Source organism: Hyperolius riggenbachi, chromosome 2 (genome assembly GCF_040937935.1).
Source record: "Hyperolius riggenbachi isolate aHypRig1 chromosome 2, aHypRig1.pri, whole genome shotgun sequence".
Taxonomy (NCBI): domain Eukaryota; kingdom Metazoa; phylum Chordata; class Amphibia; order Anura; family Hyperoliidae; genus Hyperolius; species Hyperolius riggenbachi.
In genome coordinates this window covers 443633443-443655775 of record NC_090647.1, presented here as the reverse complement: position 1 = coordinate 443655775, position 22333 = coordinate 443633443, and the positions used below count along the sequence as shown (strand labels likewise).

The window sequence follows — 22333 nt, the reverse complement described above, 5'->3', positions numbered from 1 at the left end:
TTCGCAGTAAATGTGGTTGCATGTGACTGAGTTCTCATACAGTCAAAGTGCTGCAGGATTACCAGGAAGTTGCTCGTCTCTAGCACCGCCTCCAGGAAGTAACTAGATGGCTGGTATGCTATCCTTATGGCTATTGCATAAGGATTTATGCTAAAGTTAGGCATGCGCCCCTGGGGCTCTGGTGGGTGCAGGTTTCCATCAGGTCCATGTCATATGGCTCTTCATCGAATGAAGAGATAGAAATTTAGATCTGTTTGACATGTGGCGATTTGTTTATTCTGACAGGTATTTAAAATGGAGATTTTGTGTGCACTTTTCTTGACTTGAGAACGGACATGGTTGTGTCTGAAACAGCTCCTAGCTGGTATCCATCACCAAACCAGGGACACATGTTTAGGCATTTTACAATACACAATACAATAACATTTCTATAGCGCTTTTCTCCCATAGGACTCAAAGCGCTTAGGCTCTCTCAGATTCAGTAGTTAGTAGGATGAAGTATTCACACAACAAAAGTTATATTTCTGCAAATGCCAGACTGAACAGGTGGGTTTTCAGTCTGGATTTAAACACATCCAGGGGATGCAATCCCCTGGATCCCCAATTTTAGGATGCAATCTTTCCTTTGCTGAATGATGTTGCAATCTGATATCCTTCAAATGTTTTGCATTCAGCTTTCCTTCTGAACAAGGATTTATTCCATTTTCCCATAGACAGTAAAGTTTGTGAATACTATTGCAAGTTACCAGCAGATGTGCTGTCACTATATTTCATGGCATATGTGCAAATGTTTTCCAGTACAGGAAGAGTTAAAACTTCAGTTATCTATGCAAACAAGCTTCTCTGAGCTATTCAACCCACTGGGTCGAATACAGTCCTGTTTTCTGAATCACGAACAGCCAAGAAACAGTGATAGACAGCTTATATAAGGTTTTACTGCAAGAAAGTTCAAAGGGTCATTATTTCTGCTTTGTTTTATAGCAAAAAATACAGGGTGTGGATTTAAAATTGCAACTGTGACAGTTTAAAAAAAATTATTTTTATTATTGTTATTAAGAAAAATGTTATAACATTGAAAATAAATATAGGTGACTTTATTTTTTCCACTACAGGTTTGCTTTAAGACATGATTTTTAGCTAAAGAAGCTTCTATTCATAGAGAAAAGTAACATCTGGGCATGCTGTTAGACGATATTTATTGATATGTGCCTGGAAATGGGCTTTAGAGGGAAATAATGAGGGTACAGTCTCCATACTGTTGTCACAACAGGCTTCCAATACATTTGTTACATTTGGCCATCTTAAAGGACTTCCGAGGTGAACTATTAAAAAATAATCTATTTTTTACTCTCCTGGGGCTTCTTCCAACCCCAAGCAGCAGTCTCAGTACATCGCCACAGCTCTGGTAGTCCTCGGTGTCCCCAATGGCCGCCCGCAATGATGGCAAACCGCCCGCGGGGTCTCCTCTTCTGCACTCATGCCCGCGCACAACTACTGTGCAGGCGCAGTAAGCTCCAGAAGACATGGTCGCGCGGGCACTCGACCCCGCTGGTGGGTCGCCATCATTGTGGGCGGCCAGTGGGGACACCAAGGAGCACCGGAGCTGCGGCAAGGGACTGAGACCGCTGCTCGGGGCTGGAAGAAGCCCCAGGTAAGTAAAAAAAAAAAAAAAAAATTTTTTAGTTCACCTCAGAAGTCCTTTAAACAGCCTGGAGGATTGCTCTACAGTTCTGATAATCTCTTGTGCGATTTATTATGTTAACTGCATGTTGATTTTCCACACCCAATTTTGCATTACACTGCACATTCCATGCAATAGCAAGACTGTATCTGCTGGTAGTAAAAGAAAAAAACCCCCACAAAACCCAGCGTTCCACAAAGTGGCAGTAAATCCATGATGCCTTCTCAGCAGTTACATAAGAAATTGCCAAAGCAATTATAATGACTTATTTTATGATGCGATTGATTAAACACTGTTGCCCGCTACAGTACAGCCATTAAAGGAGAAAACTCTCCTGGGACTGCATTGTTTCCTGCCTGTCATTATGTAATAAATTTTGCTAAACTGAATTACGGTTGTGATCTATAGTGCTGGTTACAAGTTCCCCCAGACTGCTGGAGTCATTATCTGGCCATAGCCAAGAAAAGTCAGTAATTATGTTGGTTCAGAATATTACAGCAATTAAGTATAGGAATAAATACCTGCTATATTTATTGCCGATACTCGGGAGTGCCTGCCCTTGGCCCTGTCTTATTTTATACAATTTTATCCAAGTTTGAAGTGTTTTAGTCTATTTAAGTCACTCAACCTGAAGGTTATGACCTTATCTGGCAATCAATCAGATTTTGGGATCCCTTAAAGTGAAATTCCATTTCGATAAAGCAGCAGGGACAGCCATACTATCACAGGAAAAAAAACAACATATATAAGTAGGTGAATACTTGTTCTACATACATACCATATGTATTGTACTGTCCATGTTTTAATTTCTGTGAGTTTTATATAATAAATAAAGAGAAAACTGTTTCAGACATTTTCCATATTTAATGCCAACCCTGTTGTAATTTCCTCCCTTACTTTTTTTTTTCTCCTAGGAACTGCACTGTCATGTCTAGCTAGCTTTGTAAACACATGTGAGCACAGCATAGATCGTATTTTAGCAGCTTCTGCAAAGAGGTGAGGTGTATTTCCCTTCTCAGCCTCATGTCACACTGAACTGCCCTCAGCCAATCAGCGAGGAGCCGGAATGTGGGAGGGGAGATAACAAGCTTCCCTCTTTTCGGCAATGTACCAAATAGAGCCAGGCTGACGGAGATGAGATTCATTAGAAACATTTAAGATTATATTGGAATGCTTGCAATGCAGGGTCAGGTTGTAGACTGCATAATTAGCACATAGCAGTGGGTAAATGGAATTTGATTTTATGGCTGACAATTCCACTTTAACAAAAAGCCTAATATGCAAAACTGATATGAGTATTTCTATAGAATTTTTGTTTTATTTATAAAGCAATATTTGACTTCAAGTTATGGCCAGCAATGAAGCGGATTATAAACTCAAACTGCACTAATTTCCAAGCCAGGAATCTGTTCTCTGCACAACAGACAAGGCCTACAACTTTGTATCTTTCTATATGAGTAATTAGCTGCATAGAGTAGAAGTTCTATTTGCTCCATTTCATTTCAACACCTGAACTAAGCTGATGAATGCAAGCAAACCTTTACATGCCCTTTTGACTGCCTGCATTATGTTGTGTTTTACAGGTGAGGTGACAAAAAAGGGTAAGTAAGCTGAATTATGTCTGTTATTAAAGGAAAGTACAAAGCTAAGCTAAAAGGTTATATTTTTCTTAGCCAAAGTGCACATGCGCAATAAAGCACAACTTGTCTGATCTAGTGGGGTGAACAGCTGAGCGAGGGGGAGGACAGTGAAGAGCGAGGGGGAGGACAGTGAAGGACATACAGCCTGCTGGGACTGTAAAAAGCCACAGGAAAGTAAAAGAGCAGTCTTTCATTTAATCTCCGGTACCCTTTAACTTATGCTTTGCATTAAGTGCTTCTGCTTGGCTAAAAGAGAATGGAATGTTAAGGCTGGTACACAAAATGCAACCTCCAATCAGATCAACACGTCGAATCAATTTACAATGTGCTTCTGAAGCAGTACTGATCTGAAAATCAATCTCCATATTGATTGGGAACAGATCGAACATTTGGGAATTATCGATTCGAAGGGTGGATCGGACAGGAAAGAACAATAAATGACTTTAAAGCCCAATTTCAGGCACATCTCTAAATAAATATTTGGTAACTTAAATTTCCAGATTCCCAAGGGTAAGTTTTTGTGTGAAGCCAAGCTACTGAAGCAACAGTAAATAAGACATATGTCCTCAAGCAGTCTAGCTATAGCAGAAAACATTTGGCTCTATGTTATACTTACGTAAGTAAGGGTTTCTAAACCTGAGCTTTTTTTTTTGGGTTCTCTTAAAAATGTGATGCTTTTGAAATTAACCTTCCAATCCATTTTGCAGCTGCTAGATTTGTTTTTTAGTGCACCAGAACTCTCAGGCCCATATGCAATTAATTTTTTCATCTAAGTTTTTTTCCTAGGAGAACATTTTTGATTTTCTATTTAAAATAATTTTCTGGCACTTATCAACTGGAAAATACTGAAAAGTAGGTGAAAATGTACAATCAAAATTATGCTGGGTTTGAATTGTTAAAAAATTATGCTGGGTTTACACCATACAATTTTCTGTTATGCTGGGAATACACGGTTCGTTTGAAATTATCAATCGAGCCTCTGATGGCTCGATTGATAATTTCCGACCTGTTCGATACCCCGCCGGATCAATTCCCCGCTCGATACTGGCAGGCAGGACAATGGGCAAAAACGAAAAGCTGATAAGAAGTGCCCACGGGGATGAGCGGAAATCGATCCGGGCGGCCGCGGGGACGCGCCAGCATCGAGCCGCCGGCTCGATTCCGCCACATAATCTAAAGGGGCCCATACACTGGTCGATTTCAGTCATTGATCGATCGATTGATTCTATAGAATCTATCAAATTCCTTATTCCATCGATTTGTGGCCAATTTCAATCGATTTGATCTATCTGACAGGATGGAAGATCTAGGTCGATCTGCTGCTGGCAGCAGATCGATGGCCCATAGAGTGGCCTTGGATCTAATGGTGCAGTAATGCCTTTAGATCGATTTTCAATAGATTTCATTTTGAAATCTATTGGAAATCTGTTCCTAGTATGTGGCACACATCAGATTAGACCTGACAGGCATCTGACAAATCTATCTGATGGTCGAATCTGCTGCAAATCTATCAGTGAATGGCCACCTTAACCGTGTATTCCCAGCATTCGATTCTTCTGTTACATTTTTCTGTTAGATTTTCTGATAGAATGCATAATTAGATTATTTTCTGTAGAGAATGGTCATTATCTCTGGTGCATTGTCTCCTGCTGAGTAGAACAATGCCTAATTGCTCGGCAGATAGATCCTAAGAAAGATACATTTCCAACATGTTGAACTTTATCTATCTGGCAGGTAAATCTAACAGAAAATTGTATGGCGTAAACCCTGCATTAGAAGAGAATTAGAATTAGGAGAAAAAGTTAATTGCATATGGGCTACAGAGGCACGTGATCATTTTTGAACAGCTGCTAAATTTATAAAGCTGTGATTTGCTCTGATCACTTCCTGCTGTTGCACATGACTGTGACCAGCAAATCAAAAATTCCGAAATGTATAACATGTCCAAAGTGACCACATGCTTCTCCATGGGTTCGGATACATCCAATCCAACCAAAGTTAGCAGTTAGTTATAACCTTCTAAAACTTGAAAAACAATTCAAGCATACTTTCTTGAAACTATGGAAACTGTGTAAGATTTAGTGTACAAGACTTCCCAGAATTGCCATCCTTGTGCCAATGATGTACGGTACGTACTTAACCAAAATTTTTCAAAAAGTTTGCAGCACAATGTTAGAAATTCCATACCATATTCTCTAGGTTTACTTCAATTATACATTCGTTACACAGGGAAAGAAAATTACAACTCTGTAAGGTGGCCGTATTTTCTGTACTTATGTAGGTGCCTAATCACTTCAGCTTCCCAATTCCTACCAGAGAGATAAGGAAGTGCATTCTGTGATTTACCTCATAGCAGAAGTGCACACACAATACTGCCTGATAAAATCCTCACAATGTAAAACGCTGCTGAGATTTGTTTTTATTGTCTTGTAGTAAAAGCGGAGGTAAACTTTAAAGGGTTAAAATTCCTGTGAGCAAATATCATGTAGGAAATTCAGCGCAGCAAGTAAACAACAGTATTTTAAGCACAGGTCTAAGAATACAGTTTTATAGTATGATAATAACAAGTCACGATGTGCCTTATGCTATAACAAAATGTTACAAAAAAGCGAAGCTTCAATATGGGTAAGAAACCACTTTCACAATGATAGAGAAGGTTCTTCAGAACCAATAAGCAGATGAATCTAGTACAGATCTTCTACAGTCACACTGACAAACCATTAACCAAAGGTTCTGTACACTGAGGCCAAGTAAAATGATACGGTACGTCTTAAAGCGGACCTGAACTTCGAACTTCCTCTCTGCTCTAAAAGATACGCAACAGCATAATAACCTTTAAACAAAAAACATTTGCTACACCCACCTGATAAAAACAGTGCAGATCTATTTTAGGATTTGTAATTCCTGATTCATGGATGCAGACAGATGTTTACCCTCTTGTGCTTTCAAATGGCCTTATCTGCCATAGGCAGTCATGTGACACGGGGGGAGATCAGATTACAACTTGTGATTAGACACAGATGAGGGGGAATGAAATAGGCTAAACTCTCTAAATACATACAGGGTGCATTTCTCTATGGGTTTCTTCAGTCCTTTGCAAGAGTTCAGGTCCACTTTAGAGGAAACCAGAGATGAATGAAAATAAAAAAACACATACATACTTGGGGCTTCCTCCAGCCCCCTTCAGGTTAATCAGTCCCTCTCCCATCCTGCTCCGCCTCCTGGATCCTTCATTAGAAGCCCCAGTAAGTTTGGGAATCGGGGTGTACTGCATATATGCGGCCGGCCGCCAAGCCCCATTGCCCTCCTGTCGCCAGGAGCATTCTGCGCCTGCGCTGCAGTACTGCTACTACAGGCGTAGAACACACCCAGCTGTGGGAGTGCGATGGGAGAGCGCGCGTGGCTGAAATGAGCCTGCGCCAACTGACCGACAGATCTAACTGAGGATCCAGGAGGCGGAGCAGGACAGCGAGAGACCAATTAGCCTGAAGGGGGCTCAAGGAAGCCCGAGGTATGTATAATTTTTTTTTAATTTCACTTATCTTTAGTACACTTTAAGGTGAATCTATGGGAAGAGAATATGAATGCTACCATTGCTGATCTGGTTCTAATAAATATTTACTGCCTTGATTTCTGGTTAATTTCCTGGCTTCCGCACTTTCAGTCACACACCTGCAACAAGCTTGCACTCAGTGTTGGCACAGAACAACAGAAGGTTCTTATGTATCAGGACATAAATGACCCAATGCGCTGTAGACCCATATAACAATAGGTCTAGAACAGGGGTGGGCCAGAATACGAGTGTGGCATGCTTTGCGTGCCATGGGAAAATGGGTGTGGCCATGACCGGATGTGGGAGGAGCTAACTAACACAACCATTAACGCAAAGACTGTGGGCCTAAGTTTTCTCCCAAAACACAGGCAAAGTGATCCTAAAAGGTAATTAGGCAACCTTCCCCCCCCACTCACAAACAGCAAATGGCAGCAGCCAGACTTCTTTAGCACCAAACAAAGGCCCAGGGACAGCAGACAGATCCTCTCAGACAGCAAGAAAGGTAACGTGGCAGCGTTTCACTAGAAAATATACATAATGTGGCAGCGTTTCCCCAGAAAATACAGATAATGCAGCGTTTCCTCAGAAAACACACATAATGGTGCAGCATTTCACCAGGAAATACAGATAATGCAGCGTTTCCTCAGAAAACACACATAATGGTGCAGTGTTTCACCAGAAAATACAGATAATGCAGCATTTCCTCAGAAAACACACATAATTTGCAACAGTTCCTCAGAAAACACACAATTTGCAGCGTTTTACCGGAAAATACAGAAAATGCAGCAGAGTTTAACCATAAAATACACATAATGGCTCAGGGTTTCCCCAGAAAAGGCATGTAATGCGGCAGCTTTTCACCAGAAAATACACATAATGGCCCAGCAGGTAAAACACACATTTATAATTAATGTACTACTATATATACTATAAGTATGTGGCTTGTAATTATATTTTACCAATTTAAATTAAAAAAAAATATAATATTTAATCTTCGTTGTCTAAAACAGAAGGCAGAGTAGGAAAACGAGGCTACTTACACAACATTGGCTGCAAACATAAAATCCTATATTTCAGAACAAGGCAGACACAACAAATCCCAGGACGGCACAGCCTACATGTCCACTCTCCCTTTCTGTTTTGATTAGGGATTTGATGGAAAAAATGCCAAGTAAATGTCAGCTAAAGCCAGAGAGTGCAAATGAACAATTTGTCAGGAGAGCAATGGGTGCACAGAGTAGGGAATCTGCAGCAGAGAGCCCAGATAGCTACATGGCAACTGTCACTGCAGCTGGAAGATCCTTGACCCTTCATCTTTTCTAATTTGCTTCATTAAACCTCCTGAAAATAGATGCAGTTATAGAGGAGTTCTCTTCTCGCTATCATTCTCCTGTGTTATACAAAATATACCTGTTTATTACAGCACAAATGGCCTCATTTATCATTTGTATTATGTTAGGACTGCTCAAAGCAGCCCAAGAGCCATCAATCAGATTCAAACGTGCGTCAGGAATCACAGATGGAGAACAAAAGGTTTCATTTCATTGGTTGGTTGTGAGGCGGCAATACAGTCCTAAATGGTGACATGCCTTACAATTATTGTACAGTCTTGCCACAAGGAAAAAGGGATTGCCAGTAACCGGTATGACATGAGAGCCTTTAAAGTGAACCTAAACTGAGTAAAATCATTTAAAATAAACCCATGATGTACCTGCATATGAATATTGCATACTTACTTTGCCTTCAGTTCCTCTCAGAAGCTCACCATTTTATTCTTACAATGATTCCTTACAGTTCTGTCAAGATTTTATCTGAACTAATATATTGGTTGCTGTCAGTTATACACCAGTTGCTGTCTGAAAGGACAACTGATAAGCAAGGTAATGCCCATGTTTCCCTATGGCTAACATGGGCGATATTACAGTTTAGCAGTGTGCTGACAAGAATGCGGTTATGGGGTTATGGCCATTTTCAAAATGGAGGATGGAGAATTCCATTGATCGATGTGGACAAACAGGATGCAGGAAAAGAGAAAGAGATTGGTGAGTAGATTACACGGGAGGTAACTATGACATGTGTATGTTTATTATGACTTTAATTTTTCAGTTCAGGTTTGCTTTAAGAGTGGTGACAGTATGTTTAGGCAGTGACAAGTTGCCAAGTGTAGTTACCAGTAATTCCATTAAACAGCAGAAGCAACAACTAGGGCTTGATTCACAAAGCGGTGCTAACTGTTAGCACGCCTGTGAAAACCCCGTTAGCAAGTCTAAACGAGCTTTTCGCGCGCAAAACTTTGTGCGCGTAAAAGTTTACACGCTCACTGCACAGAGCGCAGGGCGCTCCGCGTGAAGTGCCCATTAAAGCCTATGGGACTTAGCACACGCATAGGACGTTGCGCGCGGTACTTAGCGCGCGATCTGATTGAGAAAACCGGTGCTAACCTACTTAGCACCCTGGTTAGCACGCCTAAAGACTTTAGATGTGCTAGGTAGGTTAGCACCGCATAGTGAATCAAGCCCCTAGTAAGCAAAATGTCTAATTGACAAGGCACAAATACAAAGCCACAGATAAAAGAAAAGAACTGGAATTAAACTGTGAGAAATCATGCACAACAGATAGCTTACACTCACCACACTGTGCCGGTTACTGAATCACAGATCTGAAATAAGCATGCAGGAAATCCAATCTGACTTCAGTCAGAGCACCTAAGCTGCATGCTTGTTCAGGGGTTCTGGCTAAAAGTATTAGAGACACAGGATCAGCAGGAGAGTCGGGCAACTGGTATTATTTTAAAATGAAAAATCCATATCCTTCTCAGTTTAGGTTCCCTGTAAACAATGCAAATTGCCTAGCTATCCTGCTGATCCTCTACCACTAATCCTTTTAGCTGAACAAGCATATAGAATCAGTTCCTGACTGAGGTCTGACTAGATTAGCCTCATGCTTGTTTAAGGGCCCGATTCCACTGTTGCGACACGATTTCGCCGGCATCCCGACTCTTGTAAAAACGGATGCGGATGCGTTTCCGCATGCGTTTTTACCCGCGATTTCGCATGGCAGGGTGCCATGCAAAATTAACCATGACTCTGCCAGGGCAAAATAACACTGAAAAAGGTGCGAAATCGCACGCGAATCGCGGGTAAAAACGCATGTAAAAAACGCATGCGTTTTTCCTATTAAATACATTAGCGGCGATTCGCATGGATTCCCGACGCAGGCGAATTCTGTGGGTCCCGTCGTGCAGATTTGGCCCGCCGCCAAATCGCTCCCGCACGCCGCACATATGGAAACAGCCCCGGCCACTTCAATGTACCAAGCGAATCCGCATGTCGGCGCCGCATGCGGATTCGCTATGGTGGAAACGAGCCCTAAGGTGTGTGATTCAGACACCACTGCAGCCAAATAGATTAGCAGGAATCAAGGCATCTGGTATTATTTAAAAGGAAATTAATATATAACTTCAAGTTTACTTTAAATGTACCAGTATCTGGTACATCCTTTGCACACAATTCAAATTTATATGCAGAAACACACACACATTTATACCGTAATAGCAGCACAATGTAATTAATAGAAAACCTGCAAATGGTGTCTGGAAAATAATAAAGTCTGCATGATTTTAGGTATAGTACATTTGAATCTATCTATCTCACACTTCTCCTTCTCGCTCATTTCTTAGGCTCATACCGTAACTATAATTCTAAAAATGAATACAATGCAAGAGATATATTTGCTCATATGGAAGACAGAGCACGAATGCAGCTAATATTATTCCACGGCCCTGTCAGATTTACTCCCATATGGCACATTAGCTCAGCAGAAACATATCTGTCTGTCATTGTCACTGACTCCCACGGCCATTAAAACTGATGATTCAGTACATATCAGATCTGTTATTTCCTTTAAATGATTGCTTCAGTCTAAAATTGAAAGAATTCTGTTAATGTCAGAAAGTACAGTAATTCTTTAAATGCCAGCAGCGACCTATAAAGTTGCTTGAATATTTCCATTAAAGATGGTGAAGTAAACAAAACACTTTCTTGATGTGTGAGAAGCAAACTGAATTCACTAAAGCAGACACCATCTAATGTATTTTTCTTCTATTATACTGTACTATCATGCTCCCTGGTGGATATTCTTGGAATTGCATCTGCTCTTTTTTAACAAATGGAATAAATTAAAGAATTCAACTGACATTTCTTATATTATGTTCATTTCTGTTGATAACATTTTTCAAGATGAATCCAGACACTAAATTAACTTTTTTTTTTAATGGTCCAAAAAGCAGCACGTGATCACTTATTTCAGTGGATAGACGCAACGCAAGGCTAATAACAGTAAGGAATGCGTCAGACTGCCAGAGTGCCAAGAATATCTTTGTCATTCTAGAAACAGCAAGAAAAGGATAGTGGTAGACATGCATCAACTATTTGACCAAATGAATAAAGATATTTTAACTATGTATAAAGGAACCTGTAACCAAGTGGTTTCATCTTTTCCAATAAGGTAAGGGGATACTGCGCAACATAGTTGCAATTAAAGGGACTCCGAGCACCTCTCATGGGTATGCCTTTAAGCCAGACGACTTCCAACAAAGTCGTGCTATGACCCCTCTGGAGGAGCCTCTTGCAATGGCCATGCAGGTCTCTTCCGCTTTATTCAGTGATGCACTTCTCTAACATAGAAAATCGGGGTGACTCGGAAGTTATAACATAGCCAAGATGGTAGCCGTGATTTTTAAATTGAAATCGAACAAAAACTATTTGGTGTAGAACGGCGATTCAGGCATCAAATGAAAGAGGAGAGCACAAGCTACAGAGAGGTATGCATTTAAGTACTTTGCAGTACTGGTCAGAGTCTTAAAGGCATACCCATGAGAGGTGATCGGAGTCCCTCTAGGGCCCTTTTCCACCTGCAGTCGCTAGCGTTCACGCTGAACGCTAGCGATTGCTGAATCGCAAAACCGGCGATTCCCCGACGTTCGCGGCCGCGATTTTGCTATGCTATGCACTGCATAGCAAAATTGCGGCAAATATCGCTCCGCCGCCGTTCGCGTTCCCGTCAAAAGCGATTCCTATGTTAAAAAGCAAACCGTAGCAATTGTAAAATCGCTAGCGGTTTGCGTTTTTGCGATTCAGCCAGCGCAAACGCGCTGGTGGAAAAGGGCCCTAAGGCCTCTTTTTCACCAAACCATTTTGCTATGAACACTCAGGTGCTTGCAACTATGTTGCGATTAATTATTCTGATCTACATTTAGGTACAGTTGAAACATGTAAATTCCGACAGCAATAGATGGACTGATTTACATACTGAGGAGCGCTGTTTGATTCTATTTATCAGCATGGTGGCATAGTGGTTAGCTCTCTCGCCTTGCAGCGCTGGGTCCCTGGTTCGAATCCCAGCTAGGGCACTATCTGCAAAGAGTTTGTATGTTCTCTCCGTGTCTGCGTGGGTTTCCTCCGGGCACTCCGGTTTCCTCCCACATTCCAAAAACATACGGATAAGTTAATTGGCTATCCCTAAAAAAAAAAAATTGGCCCTAGACTACAGTACTTACACTACATAATATAGACATATGGCAATGGTAGGGATTAGACTGTGAGCTCCTTTGAGGGACAGTTAGTGACAAGATATATATATACATTGTACAGCGCTGCGTAATATGTCGGCGCTATATAAATACTAAATAATAATAATAATAATAATAATATTAAAAGGTAACCCATGCATCGACCAGACAGATCTCATCTGACTGAATCCGATTAGGAAGAGATCTGTTGCTTGCCCATACACAAAAGACCAATTTCCAAAAATAATTAAATCGAATGCTTGATTGGTTCACAAAATCCATATATGGCCAGCATGAGATAAAGGGATACCCAGGTATTTAGGTTTGTGTGTATAGTATTTACATCAAAGTCAAATCGATTTGGTTAGATCTCTCTCTAAAGGTGGCCACACACGATACAATAAAATGATCCGATTTTACGTTAATTCGATTAAAACGATCGGATCTCCCAAAAAAATCGAAAGCTTTGTTTTCATTCGACTGAAAAATCCGATCGGATTTCCAGTTTTCTTCGATTTTAATCGATTCGGAATGCCAGATATTTTTCTTCAATCTTTCTAAAGATTGTATGGTGTGTGTTGAATTGTCCATTTATTAATATACACACCCTATCAATTTTATCAAAGTTTCCAATCATTTTTATCATCATTGGGGATAAATTGAACATACGTGTGTGGTACATTGGTCATATTTTTAAAATGTTACAATTAGTCAGAAAAATTTATTGCAATTCTTAAATTGAACAGATATTTAAAAACAAGCTGCATGCTTGTTCAGGGGCTATGGCTAATAGTATTAGAGGCAGAGGATCAGTAGGGCTGCCAGGCAACTGGTATTGCTTAAAAGGAAACAAACATGGCAGCCGCAATATACCTCTCTCTTCAGTTCCCCTTTAAGTAAGTGGGTGGCATTCTGTGTTGCTGATAAGTAAATCTGAACAACAGAATTACAAAACCTTCATTATTTTAGCATTTTAATTTGCCATGGTAACCAACATTTGCTTTGATTTGAGCTTTGCAAATTATTACTCACTCAATAAAGATTTCATGAGGTGAATCACTATATAGGGTAACACAATTCTTGTTGTAGAACAACTTTTATCAGAATAATTTCTGATGTTGATTCATAAGCTACCTGAAATCAGGAAAAAATTGATTGATGCAGGCATGCTAGGGACAACACATCCCCAGCCAATTCAATCAGCAGTGGCTAGTAATCAATACATGTATGGCCAGAGCGAAGACTCATTATACTAAATTATTATAATGAGTCTTAGCTCTGGCCGTACATGTATTGGATATATATATATATATATATATATATATATATATATATATATATATATATATATATATGTATATATGTATATATGTATGTATGTATGTATGTATGTATGTATGTATGTATGTATGTATGTATGTATGTATGTATGTATGTATGTATATATATATATATATATATATATATATATATATATATATATATATATATATATATATATATATATATTGACATCACCCATGATGTCACATGCATGCACAAAGCTCTCCTGGCCAGGGTTGCGTGCTGTACTAGTACCTGTGCAGCCCAGCCAGCGCGGGAGAACTGATGCACGGCCAAGCTGACTGGTAGACAGAGACGGAGAGCAATTACAGGTACCGGAGGGGGCAGAAAGGAGAACCCCAGTTACTCAGATTCATTTGGGCTCTGGTATCCTTTAAGACTGAGAACCCTTTCATGCTTAGTATATAGGTCATGTGACTAAGGCTTCATTTCCACTATACACACTGCTGTCTGGGTGCATTTCAGCAACGCTTATAGAGTATGCAAGGCCATCAGAAGATCTGGTGTTCCCACTTATTTGATGCACAGCAGTTATCGCTTCTCACTGTAACTGTATGTAATTAGTACAGCAACAAAGAGTAACCCTGGTGCCGTGTGTTGATGAATAAATGTATGGCCACCTGTGCTGTACATTGGAAATTAAGCCTACACTTTAGTTTAAAAAAAAAAATCAATATAGTATTGCATATATTGTTGATACAGTACATAAACCTTTCTTTAATTTAATACTATCAGAATTAGATTTTCATTCCAGACTGCAACCAACTATGATGTTCAAAACCTGCTGAAAACACTTCCTGGCAGCCATGGCAACTTACTTTACTGTTTGGTGAATATATGGGTCCACTTAATCAGTTGCTCTCAGTTATAACTGGAAGACAATTGATTTTCAATGTAATGTCCATGTTTTCCTATGGCTCAGTTCCCACTATACGCTTTTTAACCACTTGCCGACCGCAAGTTGCCGACCGTTGGCAAAGTGGTAGCTGCAGGACCAGCGACGCCGGCTAATTAATCAGGAAACAGCCGCTCGCGTGAGCGGCTGCTTCCTGTCAATTCACGGCTTGGGGCTCCGTAAATAGCCTGCGGGCAGCCGATCGCAGCTCGCAGGCTAAATGTAAACACAAGCGGAAATAATCTGCTTTGTTTACATTTTTACAACGCTGCTAACAGTAGCAGCGTTGTACTAAATCAGCGATCCCCGGCCAATCAGCGGCCGGGGATCGCTGTCACGACAGGCAGGAGCCTGTTAGAGGCTGCACAGGACAGATCCGTTCCTGTGCAGCCTCCGATCTCCGGGGCAGGGAGGTAGAAGAGGGAGAGGGGGAATCCTGCGGTGGAGGGGGCTTTGAGGTGCCCCCCCCCCGCCACCCAAATGCATGCAGGAGCGATCAGACCCCCCCCAGCACATCATGGGGGAAAAAAGGGGGGCGATCTGGTTGCTCTGCCTGTTGTTTGATCTGTGCTGGGGGCTGTAGAGCCCACCTAGCACAGATCTTAGAAATCAGTGCTGGTCCTTAAGGGGGGGTAAAGGCTGAGTGGTTAACTGAAAGCTGAAAGCTTTTTCACAATGCACTGCTATGGGAAAAACGTGTACCAACGCGCACTAACGCACATGCATTAGTGTGCATTTTTTTCCATGGCAGTGCATTGTAAAAAAGCTTTCAGTTAAAACACGTATAGTGGGAACAGAGCCATAGGAAAACATGGACATTACTTCGAAAATCAGTTGTCTTTTGTAACGATTGTGGGATTCTCTCCGTGATCAGCGCACAAGACGTGCGCTGACACTGCGGAAATCCTCCACAAGCGTGTAATTTGCGGGAACCCAGCAAAAGGTGCAATGCACCTGTAGAGGGAAATTCCTGTCGACAGGTGGAGCTGTGGAGTGCAGAGGAACAGCTCCTCTGCCCTGCCACAGACGCCAGACAGGAATTGCATGAAGGGAAGAAACGCAGGGCAAGATAGCCCTGAAGGAGAGAGAGCAAAGCGACAGAGGGTATGTGTGTGCACCAATCTAGTCGCCAATCCGCGACAGTGCATACACAACCATGAAGAACAGGAGAGAAGGCAATCGCCAGAGATGGCGATTGCTAACAGCGACACAAGACTGAATAAGCACAGATGAGGAATGTATGTATGTCCACCAATCTAGCCGCCACCCTGCGACAGCGGACACACAACAAAGGAAACCAAGTGAGAACGCAATCGCCAGAGAAGCGATTGCGAAAGAGAATGAGCACAGGGACAGATTGTATGTGTGTGCACCAAACTAGTCGCCAACCCGCGACGGTGCATACACAACAGTAGATATGAAGTAGGAACGCAATCGCGAGAGAGGCGATTGCCAGAGGTGACACAAGGCTACAGCAAGGCAGAGCACGAGAGTAGCAAAGGCACAGCAAATCATACAATGAGAAGATAAGGAAAATAACAAACGCTAGCTAAACGCGAACACCGCACTCATTCGCAACAGTGCACGCTTTTATGCGCGGTCTCCGCGTGATAAGCACAACAGAGACAAGCACGCCTAACTAACCACCGACAGACAAACATGAAACAGAGGACGCGAGCGCTTGCTTAACGGTTACCTCACCGAGTCTCCAGCAAGCGTTCGTAACAGACAAGACAGATACACGAAAACAGGAATAAGTGGGAGATAGGATCCACAGCACTAGCGCAAGAGGCTAGTGCGATCCAGGAAGACAGAACAGAAGGATCCACAGCACTAGCGCAAGGAGAGTGCGATCCAGGTATAGAAAGAGAGATGGAGATCAGACGGATCCACAGCACTAGCGCAAGGCGAGTGCGATCCTGGCAAGACAGATCAGATGAGATAGCTGGTAGCAACCGCTGCTCCAGCTATACTCCAAGAACAAAGATCAGAACGACTTCCTGTCGACCACCGCTGGGACAGGACAATCGCAACAGACAAACAAAACAGATATGCAATCCTAACTGCACTAGGGAATCTGCCTAGTGCAGTTCCAGGAATTACTCTAAACTAATCTTCAAACAATGAGCAAGGCTGACACTCCAAGAGTGTTCCACAGGACTAACCCTTATGACCAGCAAAGGACTCTGGGAAACATAGCTCTTTATATTGCCAGTTATCAAAGGAGGCAGGTAGGGGATTTGCATAACGAGTGTATGCAGATTCCTCAGCAGCAGAACAGACCAGAAACTTGTAATGGAAAGACAGGTCTCTCTTGCAGAGACCTGCAGCCCACAGACTAGAGGAATGGTCAAACAGCTGTCTGCCAGTGCATCCAGCTGAGCGGATCATTACATCTTTCAGTTATAACTGAGAGCAACTGAGTAAGTGTAACCACTTCACCCCAAGGCGGTTTTTACCCTAATGGACAAGAGCGATTTTCACCTTTCCATGCTCATCCCTTTCATTTGCCAATAGCTTAATCACTACTAATCACAATGCATCTATATCTTGTTTTTTTCACCACCAATTGGGCTTTTTGGGGTTGATATTTGTTTTCAGTAATTACCTTATTTTCTATGCATTTTAAAGGGAAAACAAGGAAAAAATGAAAAAATACACTATTTCTCCAATGTCATCCCCTATAGTTTTAATATAAACACTGCTACTGTGCATAAAACCCGCACATTTTATCTGCCTATTTGTCCCTAGTACAAAGTATGGTGACAATACATCATTTGTAAATAAAAGTGTTTTTTTTTTTTTTTGGGTGGGGTTTTTTCTTTCCACCATTTTCACGTGCACGGGGATGCACGTGCACATGCACAGCAGCAGCAGCACTGTCTGACTTATAAAAACGTCCTGTAGCCATTAAGAGCTCCAGGACGTTTTTATAAGTCAGCATGTCATTAAGTGGTTAAAGAATACCCGAGGTGAGGGAAAAGTTGAGATTTACTTACCTGAGGCATGTTCTAGCAATTCCACAGTCTACCAGGTCGCTTGCAGTGCTCTGTGTACTTCAGTGCGCTGCTGCCCCCCTCCGAAAGATCCGCTAGTCACAGCTACTGTGCAAGTGCAGCCCTGGCCATATATCTCCTAGATTGCGCTCCCATGACCCTTCTGTGCATGCGCAGTTCATAGACTTAAACTGCACATGCGCGATCAAAGAAGCACGAGGCTAGGGTCGCACATGCACAGTTGGCAATCCTTCAGAAGAAGATAGCGGCACACTGGAGACTATAGGAAGCACAGCTAGGAATCTGACAGACTGTGAGGGCCTTGAAGAAGGTAAGTCATTGTCACCTTTTTCCCCTTACATTGGGTTTTCGTTGAGACCCAGTATGCAGATCGGTACTCGGACTAAGGGCCTTTTTCCACTAGCCTGCGATTTGCGATTTGCTTCTGACTGCAAATCGCAAGGTACATTAAACTAATGGAAACTGCAACAGCAATTTCCATTAGTGCGATCCGATTGCGATGCGATTTTGGTCAAAGCGCAATCGTCGTCCTGCTGCGTTTTGTATGCGATTGAGCTGGACTATAATGAGTATAGTAGCTCAATCGCAATCGCATGGTGGAAATTGAAATGCGATTGCGATCGCGATCGTAATCGCGATCGCAATCGCATTTCATAGTGGAAAAGAGCCCTAAGGTTTGACCACAGTAACCACAAGCTTGATTCAGGTGTGTAATTCAAACAGTAATGAAGAAGGTACGATTAGCAGGCCAGCCTGGCACTTGGCATTGTTTTAAAGGAAATGAATATGGTAAACTCCATATCCGTCACTAAGTAAACAGGCTGGAATTGCACCACAGGTGTGGCAATGCAGCACCATGCATCACACATCCAACCACTTATATCACCAGGATGTCCTCCTCTGTTTTTCCAATATGCTCCCACCGTTTTAAGAAGCACTTGATCTTGAGTTTATTTTCACTTCTACATAATGTTTTCTTACTGTATACAATGGTGATTGATGTATTAAAAACATGAAGAGTCTGTAAGAGGCTACCAGATACTAGCGTCAGAGTCTTTCACGGCTTCTTTTACATAGAACACAGTTTTTGCCTATCATGAAATGCAGAGACTCCAATTACTGTCTTCCAGAATTCATTAGTCCTTTTCAGTCTATGATTTCCTAGTTCTTATTCCCTTTAATGTACAGATAGCACAATTGTTACCATGGTTACCGTGCATTACCTCACATTTTTCTACATTCATTCTCATCCAGTATTCCCTGCACACATCATTCTGTCCAAGCCCTGCTGCAGAGAGCTGCTGCCCTGCCCATCCTTCACACAGCTCTGTGCTTAGCTTACAGCTTCTAGCATTAGAAAATGGGAGAAGGAAAAACAGAGTAGGTGTTGTCCACGACAGCTATTCCATCTCCAGCTGGCACTAAGCTAACAAACATAGAAAATGAAAGAAAATATAAAACACTCCTTTTTTTCAGTTTTTATACAGGAAGTCTAATTGTAAATAGCAGACACTTGGCTACAGTGCAGCATTTTTTTTTTAATTAAATTAAAGGAGATGATTAGTCTTAGTACTGCTACTTTTTGCTGCTTTTGTTAAAGTGTACCTGAGGACTACTTTGGGTTAAAAATACATACCCAAAAGGAAGGAATCTTGTAGAGGCTTCCCACGCCTCCTCCGGACTACCGTTGCTGTTTGTGGACCCGCTAAAGAAATCCAAGAGTTTGTTGGATTGAAGACCTGGGCTGCACGCCTCTTCACGCACAAGCGTTTCTGTATTGCGCTCTCATGCGGGTGCAGCACGACCGCACTCCTGCATGCAGAGGAGCGTAGCCCAGATCTTCCAGAGAGTCCCATCGAGGCAGCAGGGATGAGAAACAAGGTAAGCTTCTACAACAGGGCTTTCCAACCCTGTCCTCAAGTACCACCAACAGTGCATGTTTTACAGAAAACCACAAACATTCACAGGTGAGGTAATTAGTGTCTCAGCAGAGCTAATTAACTACTTCTTTGGATTTCCACAAAACTCATTGTTGGTGGTACTTGAGGACAGGCTTGAGAGGTTCTACAGGATCCAGAAGCTTCCACCTTTTTAGGTAGGTATGAGTTGTTTGACCCAAGGTTTGCCTTGGGTTCATTAAAAGAGCTCCACCTACTGGTTAGAATGGTAAGATCCATAAGTACAGAAAAGGCCTCGTTTTGCTCCAATGCAGTATAGAGAAGGTCATGCTATGAGGAAAAATAGGGACTAGTCTTCACTTACCAGTTTTGGGGACTTTGCTGTTGTATTAACCATTTCTGCCGCCCGGACGTGATGCTCACTTCCAGGCGACTGCTCTGCTGCGCTCCCGCGCGTGATCGCGGGCGCGCCCCTGTGCTGTCCACCGGTAGCCCTGGGATCAGTGAATGGGAACATGGTTCCCGATCACCGATCTGTGTCCCCAGCAGAAAAAACGAAGCGCTCTTACTAGAGGCTTTAGTCTTTTTGCAAATAAAATTTTCTGCGTCCTCCTTGTGCTTCCGGTTAGCGAGAAGCACAAGGAGAAAAAAAACTCAAGGTGGCCATCTTGTGGCCAAATAGTAAAACTACATCTACATATTTTTTACATTACAATTTACACATATAATAACATTAAAAATTAACTGTTTATTTCCTACACCAAAATATTACCCAAATAAAATTTTTAATGGAAAAAAAAATTACAATTAAAAAAAAAACAAAAAAACATAAATAGTTACCTAAGGGTCTGAACTTTTTAAATATTCATTTGAAGGGGGTATACTACGAACATGTTTTAAATTATAAGCTTGTAAATGATGGACGCAAAACAGGAAAAAATGCACCCTTATTTCCAAATAAAATATTGGTGCCATACATTGTGATAGGGACAAAATTTAAATGGAGTCATAACCGAGACAAACGGGCAAATAAAATACATAGGTTTTAATTATGGTAGCGTGGATTATTTTAAAACTATAATGGACGAAAACTGAGAAATAATGAATTTTTTCCATTTTTTTCTTATTAATCCTGTTAAAATGCATTTATAAAAAAAATAATTCTTAGCAAAATGTACCGCTCAAAGAAAGCCTAATTAGTGGCGGAAAAAACAAGATATAGATCAATAAATTGTGTTAAGTAGTGATAAAGTTATTAGCGAATTAATGTGAGGTGAAAATTGCTCTGATGCATAAGGCGAAAAATCTCCGCGGGCTGAAATGGTTAATAGACTTGTGCCCTGCAAAAGTTCATTATCACTTGCTTTCGCTCACAGAAAACAAAATTTTTTTTCTTTGCAAATTGCAAAAGAACAAGCCATTTTATATATACTAACCTGAGAGAAGTATGTTCCATCTAGTTTCAAGACTTTCATGGAAAGGTCCAAAATTAAGCGTAAAAATTCCCAAGTAGAATCTAAGAAAGGGGGGGGCAAGGAGATAATTACAATAAAATAGTTGTGAATCTAGGACAGTCGCACCATACAAAACAATGAGTTAATTTGCATATCTTCATATCTCTTAAGGTGGCCATACACTGGTCGATTTGCTATCAGATTCGACCAACAGATAGATCCCTCTCTGATCGAATCTGATCAGAGAGGGATCGTATGGCCCCCATAACTGCAAACAGATTGTGAATCGATTTCAGCCTGAAACCGATCACAATCTGTGGAGCTGCCGCCCTCCTCCCCCCCCCCTGCATACCATTACCTGTTCCGGCCGGCGCGAGTCCCCTGGTCCCCGCTGTCTTCTTCTCCGCTCCGGGCTCCAGACCGTTCCTGCAGCTACTGAACTTCCTGTCCAGGGGAAGTTTAAACAGTAGAGGGCGCTCTACTGTTCAAACTTCCTGCCGGGACAGGAAGTTCTGTGTAGCTGCAGCCGGTCCGGAACCCAGCGCGGAAAGAAGACAGCGGGGACCAGGGGACTTGCGCCGGCCGGAACAGGTAATGTATACCCGCTGTATTGCGTCGGTCGTCTGGCATTCGAAACGCCGCTATCGACGCACTCCCGACCCGCCGGCGATCGAGAAAAATCTTCCGCACGTACGGATCGACGGGAATCGACGGGAACGATCGATTTCGGAAATCGATCGTTCTGTCAGCGGTGTGCGCGGCGATTTCACAGCCGATTCGATCACTGTGATCGAATCGGCCGTATATCGGCGGGAAATTCGTTAAGTGTTTGGGCCCCTTTAGAAGGTAATAACTGTAATATTGTATCACCATAAACCACTGCCCTGTTCTACATTTTAGAGTGTGTTCATTCTCAAAGTTCATGGCACAGTCATAAGCATCATTTCATATTTATGTATGTCTTGATGAATTGGTGAACTGTAAAACCTTGCATGGTACTGCCTTCATATGGTCCAGAATTCAGAGCCGAAGGTCTATTACAGATAGCAATAAAGCTGCATCTTTCCAGGGTCATAAGAAGTTCCAAATGAGAAGCTACTGTTTTCTTGCCATTAACAGTATCAGGTGCTTAAAGCAAACCTGAACTGAAAAAGCAAATTTATAAATCAATTAACTGTATGTAAAGTACTAATGGGGAATAGAATATTAGTAACATAAAGCAGAGTCTCATAGTTTGACTTTAAGTTTAAGATCTGATTTTTTAAGACTGCATTCTAAACAG

At 41.8% G+C, this 22333-nt stretch overlaps 1 protein-coding gene across 2 annotated transcripts in view; it reads right to left on the bottom strand.

Annotated features, from left to right (window-relative positions):
- The window catches only part of LOC137544556 (spermine synthase-like), a 200581-nt gene that overhangs the window by 51557 nt on the left and 126691 nt on the right, over positions 1 to 22333 (bottom strand). For both annotated transcript variants that reach the window (XM_068265655.1, XM_068265656.1), the window contains exon 9: positions 21034 to 21113. In XM_068265655.1, the coding sequence (XP_068121756.1) occupies positions 21034 to 21113 (80 nt within the window). The remainder of the gene's footprint in view (positions 1 to 21033; positions 21114 to 22333) is intronic.